This window comes from Bos taurus, chromosome 18 (assembly GCF_002263795.3).
Source record: "Bos taurus isolate L1 Dominette 01449 registration number 42190680 breed Hereford chromosome 18, ARS-UCD2.0, whole genome shotgun sequence".
NCBI lineage: Eukaryota > Metazoa > Chordata > Mammalia > Artiodactyla > Bovidae > Bos > Bos taurus.
In genome coordinates, this window is record NC_037345.1 from 49,198,425 (window position 1) to 49,211,882 (window position 13,458).

General features: G+C 46.0%; 1 protein-coding gene across 1 annotated transcript; it reads right to left on the reverse strand.

The window, feature by feature from the left end:
- Positions 1-10,463: 10,463 nt before the first annotated feature.
- Positions 10,464-11,957, reverse strand: EID2 (EP300 interacting inhibitor of differentiation 2). The gene has a single exon (NM_001078049.1). It carries the CDS (start codon positions 11,866-11,868, stop codon positions 11,209-11,211), a length of 660 nt encoding a protein of 219 aa, NP_001071517.1. The 5' UTR covers positions 11,869-11,957; the 3' UTR covers positions 10,464-11,208.
- Positions 11,958-13,458: the final 1,501 nt, after the last annotated feature.

A 13,458-nucleotide genomic window follows, 5' to 3' on the forward strand; every position in this document is an offset into this window, starting at 1 on the left:
GATGCTAACGATTTAACAGGTTAGAAATTGAGGCGTTTCAGGGAGTTCCCTGGCGGTCCAGTGGTTAGGACTCTGAGTTCTCATTGTCAAGGGCCATTGTTCAAACTCTGGTTGGGGAACTAAAGTACCGCGAGCGAGGGGAAACCGGCAAGAAAAAAATTGAGGCGTTTCTCCCGTTTTCCAGTAAGTGGTGCTATAGCACAAGGTTTGGATTTCTTTTCGGCGCTGCCTCTGGTTACACTGGCTTTTTCCACCTTCGATTGCTTTTACGGTTGCTCCAAACCCTCCTTATTGCTCCTTGTGCCTCTGGGGTCACTGATGCCTTGTTTCTGCCAGTATTGCTGGTATCGCCGCCTGGGGCTCGGAGACTGTGGGCTCTTCCCTTGGTTTCGGGATCCACGCTCCTTGCAGACTCCGCCCCTGAGGGGAGGGCGAGGGTGGCGGGGAGCTGGGTTGCACCTGGCTCCTCTGCCGTGTCCAGGGTTGTAAGGTTTGTCCCTGTATAACCCCTTCTACGTCTACAGATGTGTGGAATTCTCTGGACACCTGGTTTGATGGACCGAGGTGTCTTTATTGTGAATGTTTTAGTGGTTGTAGATTGAAGAGGAGAGAGAGTTTTTCATCTGCCAAGTTGCTGATGTCATTCTTCTGAAACAGTTATTTTTCGTGCCTGCTTCAGTCGTTTCGGTTGTATCCAACGCTTTGCGACCCTATGGACGGACTATAGCCCGTCAGGCTCCTCTGTTCATGGGATTCTCCAGGCAAGAATATTAGAGTGGGTTGCCATTTCTCCTCCAGGGGATCTTCCTGACCCAGGGATCCAGCCTGAGTCTCCTGCATTCTTTACTTACTGAGACACCTGGGAAGCCCAGCTATTTTTCATTAAATAGTTAACATGTAATTTTATTTATTTATGGTGGCTGTGCTGCCTGGCTTGTGGGATCTTAGTTCCCTGACCAGGGATTGAACCTGGGCCCTTGGCAGTGAACTCGAAGTGCCCTAACTACGGGTTGTTGTTTAGTTGCTAAGTCAGGTCTGACTTTTTTGCAACCTGGTGGACTGTAGCCCGCTAGACTCTGTCATGGGATTTCCCAGGCAAGAATACTGGAGTGGGTTGCCATTTCCTTCTCCAGGGCTTCTTCCCAACCCAGGGATGGAAACTGCATCTCCTGCATGGATGGGTGGGTGGATGGCAGGTGGATTCTTGACCACTGAGCCACCAGGGAATTCCCTAATGATTTTAAAAAGATTTTAAAAATGAAGCAAATACATATTTTAGAAACCTTAGGCTTAATTTCTGATACAGTAAATATTGATGGACATAATGCACATAAACAAGAGCTCTTTGGTGTTGTCAATAATTTTTATGAGTCTAAAGAGGTTTATAACCTCAGATATGCAGATGACACCACTCTTATGGCAGAAAGTGAAGAGGAACTAAAAAGCCTCTTGATGAAAGTGGAAGAGGAGAGGGAAAAACTTGGCTTAAAGCTCAACATTCAGAAAATGAAGATCATGGCATCTGGTCCCATCACTTCATGGCAAATAGTGGGAAACAGTGGAAACAGTGTCAGACTTTATCTTTTTGGGCTCCAAAATTACTGCAGATGGTGACTGCAGCCATGAAATTAAAAGACGCTTACTCCTTGGAAGAAAAGTTATGACCAACCTAGATAGCATATTGAAAAGCAGAGACATTACTTTGCCAACAAAGGTCCATCTAGTCAAGGCTATGGTTTTTCCTGTGGTCATGTATGGATGTGAGAGTTGGACTGTGAAGAAAGCTGAGCGCCGAAGAATTGATGCTTTTAAACTCTTGAGAGTCCCTTGGACTGCAAGGAGATCCAACCAGTCCATTCTGAAGGAGATCAGCCCTGGGATTTCTTTGGAAGGAATGATGCTAAAGCTGAAACTCCAGTACTTTGGCCACCTCATGCGAAGAGTTGACTCATTGGAAAAGACTCTGATGCTGGGAGGGATTGGGGGCAGGAGGAGAAGGGGACGACAGAGGATGAGATGGCTGGATGGCATCACTGACTCGATGGATGTGAGTCTGAGTGAACTCCGGGAGTTGGTGATGGACAGGGAGGCCTGGCGTGCTGCGATTCATGGGGTCGCAAAGAGTCGGACACGCGCATATACACAAACATAAATGACAGAAATTTTTCCTATTGGTGCTATTTCTCAGGAGAACCCTGATTGAGACAGCTAGTAAGCCTCAATTTTCTTATCTATAAAATGCATATGCTAATGCTAATAGTCTTTACAATTGTGAAAATTCCACGAGATGCCATATAGAAAGCACTCTTAACGAATGACCATGTTGGGTATATCATCAATGTGACTGGTTTCCAAAGATGGCCCCTCGTGAACCACAGCGCTCAGTATTCACCTTCTTTGGTATGGCCTCCCCTCCCCCGAAATGAGCTGAGACTTTATAGCCCATAGAATGAGGCAGAAATGTGCTAGCTTGTGGCCTGAGCTATCGGAGGGCCTGGCAGCTTCCTACTTTTGCACTTTTGGAAGCCCTGAGGCAGCCACATAAGAAATCTGGCAGGACTTGCCTGGTGGTGCAGTGGATAAGAATCTGCCTGCCAATGTAGGGGACACGGGTTCGATCCCTGGTCCAGGAAGATCCCACATGCTGTGGGGCAACTAACTAAGCCTGTGTGCCCCAACTGCTGAGCCCACATGCTGCAGCTACTAAATCCCGTGTGCCTAGAGCCTGTGCTCTGCAACAAGAGAAGCCAATGCAATGAGAAGTTGGGGCACCTAAATGGAGAGTAGCCACTGCTCGTCACAACTAGAGAAAGCCCAACAGTAGTGATGAAGACCCACTGCAACGAAGAAGAAAGAATGAAAGAAATAAATTTGGCTACAGTGTTGGAGAGGAAGAGGGTTTGGAACGCCATGAAGGGAGAGGCCCAGCCTTCCAGCCTGCCCCTACCAGGGTGGCAGACACGTGAATGACAAGTCCTGGACATTCCAGCCTAACTGAGCTTCTGGCCAACATCACAAGAGCAGAACTGCTAAACTGAGTCCATCAACCTACAGAAGAGTGAACAGTGAAAAAATAGTTGTTGCCTAAAGCCACTAAATTTTAGGGTGCTTTGTTTTTAGGGAGAGAGAACTGAAACATCAATCTTGGGGGCAGAGACTCTTTTCCCCCAGAATTCATAAAGAGAGGCCAGTATTAGTTTGGAAGAACTATCATGCTAATTTGCCTGGACTTTGTCCCTGGTTCCCAGAAGGTGTCATGTAAGTCTTTGGAATTTCCAGTGACAGCATTTCCGAATGCAAGTCCAACGCACAGTGAGGTCAAATAACACCAAGACGTTGGAGTTCGGAACAGAGAAATGTTTATTACAGGGCCGCTCAAGGAGATGTGACTCATGCCTTAAAAATCCCAAACTCGAAAGCTTTCAGCAAAGCCCTTTTACAGGCAAGGTGAGGGAGAGGCATGGTTGGTTGGTGTAAGTTTCCTGGTGTCAGATCCTTTGTTCTTGAAGTTAGGTCAAAGGTCAGGTAATGATGTTCCTGTAAATCTCCAAACTGTTACTCTGTTCTGTCAAGAAAGGGCAAGGTCCCAAGGCACAACTTTCACCCTCTTGAAAGGTTTTGTTGAATCACGCGAATACACCGGGATTCTTGGCCCCCGGAGGAGAAGAATTCAATCTGGGGCCAGAGACGAGGCTTGATCGCTCAGAGCTTTTGTGTAATAAAGTTTTATTAAAGTATAAAGGAGATAGAGAAAGCTCCTGACATAGGCATCAGAAGGGGGCAGAAAGAGTACCCCCCTGCTAGTCTTCAGCTGGATGTTATATAGTCACTAGCAGTCTGTTAACGAAAGAAAGGAATGTCTTAAAATTCAGAATGGCACCAGGCCCCTCACCCATAAGATGCATTTTGGGATAATCTTGGCACCAAATGGCTTATCCTGGGCCATAAAATGATTAACTTGAATCTTGAAGAAGGGCAGACCACCATACAAATAGTTTCATTTACATAGATTAGGGGAACAATATCTGAGTATAACATACTGGTTTGTCAAGTAGGTTCTGGGCCAAGAGGCGGAACTGACTTGGAGACAGAGTTTGGGGTAAAGGCATAGCACATTAGCATAGCTTAAGACAAACATTTCCATACGAAAAAGGCATTGGTTATCTCTAGGCTCGAGAATAGCTAACTTCAGGCGAAACCAGGTGTCATTATGGCAACACAGTATTTTAAGAGAAACCTCCCTTTAAATTTGTATAGAGAAGGAAAAAATATTGCTAGTTTGTTTCCTCCTGCCGCTTAAGAGAGATAAATATGTCTGACACTTGCAGGCTATTTCCTCCATTTGAAGACCCCTAGCCTTCCTGCCTGTTACCCTCTCACTCTGAATCCAGGTCCTGGCTAAGAGGAGGGGGATGTCCCTGCAGGGATTGTTACCTCGCCGGGGAGCATGTATCCAGCACAGCACCCAGTCTGGGTCCTCCCACCAGTGCCCAGGTCTGGCTGAAGAGGCAGATCTCAGCTGATGGCACCCTCCAGGCCAGGTCCCCAGGCCCTGCCCAGCTGTCATCTCTGAGGGGCTGGGTGCCCAGGATTTAACAGGCCCTCAGACTTCAGGCTGCCCAAACAGGGGCCCAGTCCCGCAGACTGTGACCCATGCTGGCTGCCAGTGCCATTAGGTCACAGGGGCCGGGATAGACGAGGCTCACCGCTGCCTCAAGGCCTGGGCCCTGCCAGTGCGTGGCCTTGGTGAGGCCCCTGGAGTCCTGTTGGACACAGCCCCAGGCTGTTCCCTCGGCTTCTCAGCTCACCCTCCAGCCCAAGGCTGGAGAGTCAGGAGGGCCCCTGGGAGAAGGTTGTGATCCACTTCTTACCTCAGTCTCCACAGGAGAACCACCAACCGCAGGATCACTGGCCAAAGGAGGCCTCTAACCTCCGAGCTAGCAAGCAGTATGGCGATTAATGGTTGCCAGGTAACGGTAATGGTTGCCTAGTAACGGTAATGCGTGCCTGCTAGCAGCTGTCCCTGTTATAATAGGAGTGTCTTTGTTACTCAGGTGGGGAGAGGTTTGGGCCACCACTGAGTTTTAGGGAGTTTGAACCTTGCAATTTAAGTCTGAGCCTACAATACAGGAGACCTGGGTTCAATCCCTGGATCAGGAAGATCCCCTGGAGAATGGAATGGCTACCCATTCCAGTTTTCTTGCCTAGAGAATTCCATGGACGGAGGAACCTGGGGGGCTACAGTCCATGGAGATGCAAAAAGTCGGATGTGACTGAGTGACTAACGTGTTCAGGGCTCGGTGAGCTTCCCTGGTTGGTAAATACTCTGCATGTTTTCAGGCTTCCATCATATCTTAGTTGGTAAACAATCCACATGCAATTCAGGAGACCCTGGTTCAATTCCTGGGTCAGGAAAATCTCCTGGAGAAGGGATAGGCTACCTACTCCAGTATTGTTGGGCTTCCCTGTGGCTTAGCTGGTAAAGATTCTACCTGCAATGCGGGAGACCTGGGTTCTGTCCCTGGGTTGGGGAGATCCCCTGGAGAAGGGAAAGGCTACCCACTCCAGTATTCTGGCCTGGAGAATTCCATGGACGGTATAGTCCATGGGGTCGCAGAGTCGGACACGACTGAGCGACTTTCACTTTCACCGCATGTTTTCATTCATGGATGTGTTGGCAGGATGATGCGTCCCTGAGGATGGCAATAATGTCACATTTGGGAAACCCTCCCAGACCTGGCCCTACTCATCTCTTCCTTTTATCTGGGGTTATGATTTGCATCCTTGGCTGTCATGAAACTAATCATAACTATAGTGCTTTCCTGAGTTCTGTGAGTCATCTTAGCACATTATTGAACCTGAATGGGTAGTGAGAACCCTCGAGCTTGAAGCCAGCTGGTCAGCAGTGGGAGAGGCCTGGGATCCCTGAACTTATAGCCGTGTCTGTAACTGAGCCCTGTGTTCTTGACCTGGGGAGTTGGTGTCAAGTCACTGTCCATGGTGACACTACCGCTTAAATTGTCTGGGCAAAGGTTAAAATGCTTTGAGAGACAAAAAGAGGACTTGATTTTGCTCCTGAGATGAAAGGGGGAGAGGAGAGAGGGTAAAAAGGGTTGAGGTATGGAGAAGTTGAAAGGAGCCAGCCAGGTGGGGAGGACTGTCCTCCATGGGGTGACCCCAGCCCTGTGACCACCCCCCACCCCCCCCACCACCAGATTTTCAGTCAAGTCTACCAAAGTGAAAGGGTCTGTTGTGAGAGTGGATTTGATTGGAAAGGTATGAAGGAACTGGTAGGGAAGGGGAAATTTCCCCCTGCATCCGTCCTGAGGTCTTGTGGCTGGACTAATAGTAAAATTAACACAAGACAGATTAACAGGAGAAAAAGAAACAAAATTTAGTTTCTGTGCATGCAGGTCTCATAGAAATGGAATCTAAAAAGTGGCCAAGGGAATTCCCTGGTAGTCTAGTGGTTAGGACTTGGCACTTTGACTGCTGAGCCCTGTTCAGGGAACTAAGATCCTGTCAACCGCTTGGGCAGGGCCAAAAAAAAAGGGGGGCGGAATTATACCTCATTTGTAAATAAGGATCATTTGAAGAATGCAAGAATTGCAAGAACGCAAACATGGTGGTAGATAGAAATATAATACCTTCATAGATTATGAGAAGGCCTTTGAGGGCTTCCCTGGTGGCTCAGTGGTACAGAATTCACCTGCCAATGCAGGAGACATGACTTAGATCCCTGATACAGGAAAATCCCCAAATCCCGTATGCCGAGGGGCAACTAACCCCCTGAGCACAACTACTGAGCCCAGGCTCTAGAGCCTGGGAGCTGCAAAAAGCCACAGTGAGAAGCCCGAGCACCGCAACTGGAGAGTAGCCCCCACTCTCTGCAACTAGAGAAAAGCCTGCACAGCAATGGAGACTGAGCACAGTCAAAAAAAAACAAGCCTCTGACAAAATCTGGGATGTTTCACTATCATTCATATTATTTTACATTAGAAAGTACTAGCCAAGCAACTAACAAAGAGAAAGAAGTCAGCAGTATGAAGATTATAAAAAGGCAATACTGTCACTATTCGCGTATGACAAGTTCCCCAATCCAGGAGATTCTAATGAAAATCTATGGTAAAACAGTCAGAGAATTCAGTATGTTACTGCTGCTGCTGCTGCTAAGTCGCTTCAGTCGTGTCCGACTCTGTGCAACCCCACAGACGGCAGCCCACCAGGCTCCCCCGTCCCTGGGATTCTCCAGGCAATAACACTGGAGTGGGTTGCCATTTCCTTCTCCAATGCATGAAAGGGAAAAGTGAAAGTGAAGTCGCTCAGTTGTGTTCGACTCTTCGTGACTCCATGGACTGCAGCCTACCAGGCTCCTCTGTCCATGGGATTTTCCAGGCAAGAGTACTGGAGTGGGTTGCCATTGCCTTCTCCAATCAGTATGTTAACAGGCTATCAAATAAACACGCAGCAATGAATTATTTTCAAATATATGGGCAAGCTTTTAGGAAATATAACACAGGGACTTCCCTGGTACTCCAGTGGCTAAGACTCTGAGTTCCCAATGCAAGGGGCCCAGGTTCGAGCCCTGGTCAGGGAACTAGATCCCAGATGCCTCAACTAAGAGCCTGCATGCTGCAACTAAAGATGCTGCCTGCTGCAGATAAGACCTGGCACAGCCAAATAAATAAACATTAAAAAAGGAAGGAAATATAACACAGATAATCCTCATTTACTATAGAAAAACCATAAAAGATAAAATACCGACAAATAAATGATTAGATCCAATGAAAGACCTACTTTAGGAACTTTCATTTAAGGACAAACATTAATACTCTTCTGGAGGATACAAAAGAAGTTTTTAACAAATGGAAAAACGGGACTAACTTCCGGGTGGCGCTGTGGATAAAAATCTGCCTGCCAATGCAAGAGACACGATGGGGCGAATTCCACATGTAGCAGAGCAACTAAACCCGTGAGCCACAACTACTGAGCTTGTGAGCCCAGAGCCTGTGCTCCACAAGAGAAGCCACCGCAGTGAAAAGCCTGCACACCCCACCGAAGAGGAGTGACCCCTGCTTGCTGTAACTAGAGAAAAGCCTGCACAAAGCCACGAAGACCCAGTGCCGCCAAAAATAAAGAAGTAAATAAAGTTCAATTTTTAAAAAATGGAAAAATGAATCATTTGGATATGTTAGAAATAGCAGTTATTCCAAATCTATTAAATGTAATGTGATTCTAATAAAGAACTTTGTTTGAAATAAAGTAAGCTGACTTTGAGGTTGATATAGTAATAAACATAAACAAAAATAACCAGAACACTCTGAAAATGGAGGATAATGAGATGGGCTTCCCTGGTGGTTCAGCAGCAAAGTATCCACCTGTCAGTGCAGGAGATGTGGGTTTGATCCTTGGATTGGGAAGCTCCCCTGAAGAAGGAAATGGCAACCTACTCTAGTATTCTTGCCTGGGAAACTTCATGGACAGAGAAGCCTGGTGGGCTACAATCCCTGGGGTCACAGAGAGTGGGACAGAACTTAGTGACAAAGACCATTACCATTACATGTAAAATTAATCAGAAAATTTAAGCTACAGTTTAGTATATGATGAAGAAGCATCTTTAAACAAAGTTAGTAGGGAAAAGCTGGGCTAGTTAGTAACTGGTGTTGGGGCAGCCAGGTAGCCATCTAAAAAAGAAAATTGGATCGTTACTTCATACTGTATGTACATCAGGATAAATTCCATATAGTTCAAAGATTCAAATATGAATAATGAAACCATACACATACATATATACGAAGAAAACCTTGAGATTCAAAATCTTGCAGGTTTTTCTCTCTTTTTTTTATGGCCATGCCTGGAAGCTTGCAGAATCTTTGTTTCCCCACTAGGGATCAAACCCATACCCCAGCACTGGACTGATAAGGAATTCCCCAAATCTGGCAGGTTTAAAAGAAAAGAGGAAACAAAAGCAAAAATCTCCATGCCAGAAGGCTTTCAGGAAAATGAAAGACAAATGATGAGAGGAAAAAATATCCGTAACTCACATTATAATCTATTATCATATCTCATCTCACTATGTCATTAGTAGTTACCACAATCAATAAAGAAAGGACAAAGTGATTCAGGAGAGAAATAGAGAAAAGATATGAACAGGGGCTTCCCTGGTGGCTCAGTGGTAAAGAATCTGCCTGCCAATACAGGAAACACGGGCTCAATCCCTGATCTGGGAAGATTCCAAAGGTCTTGGAGCAACTAAGCCTGTGTGCCTCAACTATTCAGCCTGTGCTCTAGAGCCTGGGATCTGCAACCCCTGAGCCCACACGCCACATCTACTGAAGCCCGCAAGCCCGAGAGCCCTAGCGCCTCAACAAGAGAAGCCACCACAGTGAGAAGACCAGGCACTGCAACCGCAGAGTAGCTCCTGCTGTCTGCAACCAGAGAAAGCCCACACAGCAAGTGAAGGCCCAGCACAGCCAAAAATAAATTAATAAATAAAATTACATACACACAAAAGAGATGAACAGATAGTTCACGGAAAAGGGAATACATGCGAGTCAAATGAGAGAAAAGCAAATTAAAACTCATGCCATTTTTGAACTTTCTAGATTGGCAAAATTCAGACATTTGATAACACTGTTGGTGAGGCTATAGGGGGAATGCCGAGCACCAGCAATTGCTGGTGGGAGCGCAAAGTGGTACAGGGATGGAAGGCAACACAGCAATATCTGTAAACTTTCCAATGGGTGCTTTCAGCTCAGAATTCTCACTTCTGGAAATCCTACAAACTTACTACAGAGAGTTTCCCAGGTGGTGCTATGGTGAAGAACCCGTCTGCCAATGCAGGAGATGTAAGAGACACAGGTTTGACGCAGATTCAATCCCTGGGTTGGGAAGATCTTCTGGAGGAGGGCATGGCAAGCCACTCCAGTATTCTTGCCTGGAGAATCCCATGGACAGAGGAGCCTAGCAGGCTACAGTCCATAGGGTTGCAGTCCATAGAGTTGGACATGATTGAAGCAACTTAGCATGCACGCACGTACTACAGATATTCTATATAATAAAGAATCTAAGATGTGCCATTATTTTTATGAAAATGCTATATTCACCATCAAATGTAAGATAGACCTCAACTTCAGAGATGTCAATATATGAAAACTGCATTTAGAATCAGAGTAATACTGTATTTGTGCCCATGCTGAGATATGCAGACAAGATTAACTATTACAGCTTTTTATTTTTTGGCCAATAGAAAATGATGGGAAAAAATCTAAATGCCCATCAGTATGTTCCTGATTATGTAAATTACAACATAACCACAGAATGGAATGAAATACACCTCTAAAAAAGAATGAGGAAATAGAGTGGTTTGGAATGATCCTTAAGTTCTTACTGAAAATGCAATGCATAAATCAATAAATATAATTTGCCAACTTCTGTAATGAAGAAAGCAAAACCAAAAAACGACCCAGCTTTGCATTTACTTGTGTATATAAAGGGAAACTGGAAAGACGGAAGTACTGTGGTTACAGATGGGAATTGTACTAAGCACTGGGTAGAGCGGGGACAGAGATAGAAGACTTTTCATTGTGTGTTTTATATCTGGGGGGCTTGTAAGTATTTACCAAAAAGGTATTAAAAAAAATCCAGAAATTTCAGATATTCTTGAATACACAATTTATCTAATATATGCAGCATTGACTTTGCTTGTCTTTTGAAATGCCTCATAAAACACAAAACCAATCTTACACTAAAAACTTCTATTGAAACTGACATGAAGAAAACTCAAGAGGAATTATCAGAACTGACAATTTCCAGTTCTCTCCATGGCCTTCCAGTCCTACAGGAATTCCTATTCCTATCACTGCTATTTGGTGATTTCTTTCATCACCATGGGCTCTATTGGCAGTTTTTCTTCATCAAGTCTCAATTTTAGAAAACCATTCTTCACCTCAGTGAAGCAATTTGAAAAGACATTTCCACAATGCAGGGAAAAGAATCTGGATTAACCACAAACTCAAAGGACGTCAGAAGAGTCATAAGGTTTTGACCTTTTTTCCATTTCTTCTTAGTTTTTCTTGATAAGCTTCCTTTTTTCCCCCAGCTGTGCTTTGCCTTATTCTCACGTACTTTGTAAAATCAAGTTACAGGAGTGGTATATAACACTGTCTTGAAGGCAGAGGTTCTTCTGAAAGTAGTTGCATCATTAAACTATTCTCTACTGATAAACTTATCACAACCAAGTTCTTCTATCAGAGGATTGATAATTTCAGATGCAGTCAGAGTTATACTAAATGTTAAAATATCAAAATCCATCCTCTGCGGATTCCGCTGATATTCCGCGTCAAACGCCGCTTCCCTGGCTCTGCAGGCTTCCACAAATCTCCTGCGGCGTCCTTCAAGCTCCTGAATTCGGCCAGGGGCAATCGGGTAGTGTTCCAGATAGTGGCGGAGGAACTGCTGGTAATTAATTCCTAAAACGCCAAGTGGGTGACGGAGGCGGAGATATGGCAACGCAGCCAGGCCTGGGCCGTTCCCGGGCCTGGACCGGGGTCTGCCCTCGGGACCCTCTTCCTCCGCTGGCTCCGCCAACAATCGGGCGACCTCTGCCATCCGGGCTTCCCTGGCCGCTGCCCCCAGGCCTTCTCGGGACGCCGCCATCGGACCTTCCCTGGCCTCCGGCACTGGACCTTCCACGGGTGAAGCCATCGAACCTTCTACGGCCGCCGCCATCGGACGGTCCCTGGCCGCCACAGGCTGCGCGGGGGCCGGCTCCCGCCTCCTGCCGCCTACCTCCGCCTGCCGGACGTCGCCGTTGTCATTTGCTGCGCCCGCCGGTGGGACACCTTGGTCCGCGGGCAGCTCGGACATCCCGGATCGCGGGGTCAGCTCGGCCGCTCCCACAAATACTGGGATAACGGCACAGCGCGGTTAGCGATGTGCACGTAAGTGTACGTAACTGCGCATGCGTGAGCGCTGTGCACACTGGTCCACGCTGTGTGTGCAAACCCAGGTGCACGAGAGTAGGGTGTGCTGCTGAAATTGAGCGCTGCGCATGAGTCATGCCCACGCGACTGCAACCTTCCAGGTGCCATCTAGCGGCTGGAAGAGCCAACACGCCTGAAATCTTACCCAGAACGTCCGAGGGCGGTGTGTTAAGTCGCTTCAGTCGTGTGTCCCACTCTTTGCGACCCTATGGACTGTAGCCCGCCAGGCTCCTCTGTCGATGGGATTCTTCAGGCAAGAACACTGAAGTGGTTTGCCATTCCCTCCTCCAGTGGACCGCCTTTTGTCAGAACTCTTCACTATGACCTGTCTTGGGTGGCCCTGCACGGCATGGCTCATAGCTTCATTGAGTTCGGCAAGTCTTTTCACCACAAGACTGTGATCCATGAAGGTGTGCGCCACCAGGAAAGTCCTCTAAACCTTCTTTTTGTACAACATACCGTGCAGGAAAAAATATACAAAATATAAATATACAAAATATAAAAAAATATCCAAAGTATAAATATAAATATACAAAATATACCGAATGACTTATCGCAAAGTGAACGTCCGTATGACCACCACTCGGGTCAAGGAATTATTTCTAGTATCCCAGAATCCTTCCTCCCTTCTTATCACTTTCTACCCGGGGGTAGCTACTATATTGATGATATAGTAGTGGGAATGGTAATCATTTTCTTGCTTTTCTTTTTGTTTTACTACCTGGGGGTTCATTCCTTAATTTTGCTTTTTTTTTTTTTTTTTTTGAAGTTTATATACTCTTGTGTCTGGTTTCTTTCACACATTATTTTTACGATTCACCTATGTTTTTCATTGTAATTATAAATCATTTTCTCCATAGTTACACGTTCATTACCATTATTTTTGTGTCTCATAATGCAACATGCATCTTAAGTACTGACTCTCCAATTATTTTTCTTTATTCTAAATAACATGAGAAATATAAAGAAATTCCCCCTTTAATGTTGCTCACGATAACCTCCGTCGTGATTTAGGGGCATCAGCAAATATAGTGACTCACTGTTTTCTGCCCTGTCAGGAGTAGTTATTTTGAGGCATTAGGTCTCATCTGCATATCATAAAGTTGAATTTTTATTTTCCTAAGCCCTACATTGATAAAACACAACATCCAGCCTGTGTTGCTTCAAACACAACTTCCCCCCACAGCTCTGCAGTCTCTTAAGTGTGTGTGGCTCCTTTAAGGTGCCCAGGCTAGTTTGGAGACCTAAGGTCCATTGCTGCTACCCTCAGGCTGCCTGGAAAATCACAAATATTTAATAAAAGAATTTTCAGACTTAGATGGGATAGGAATAGCTCTAAACAAAATCATGGTTTACTCGGGTCTTCCCTGGTGGTACAGCGGATTAGAATCCGCCTGTCAATGCAGAGGACATGGGTGCCATCCCTGGTCCTGGAAGATCCCTCATGCCACAGAGCTACTAAACCTGAGAGCTA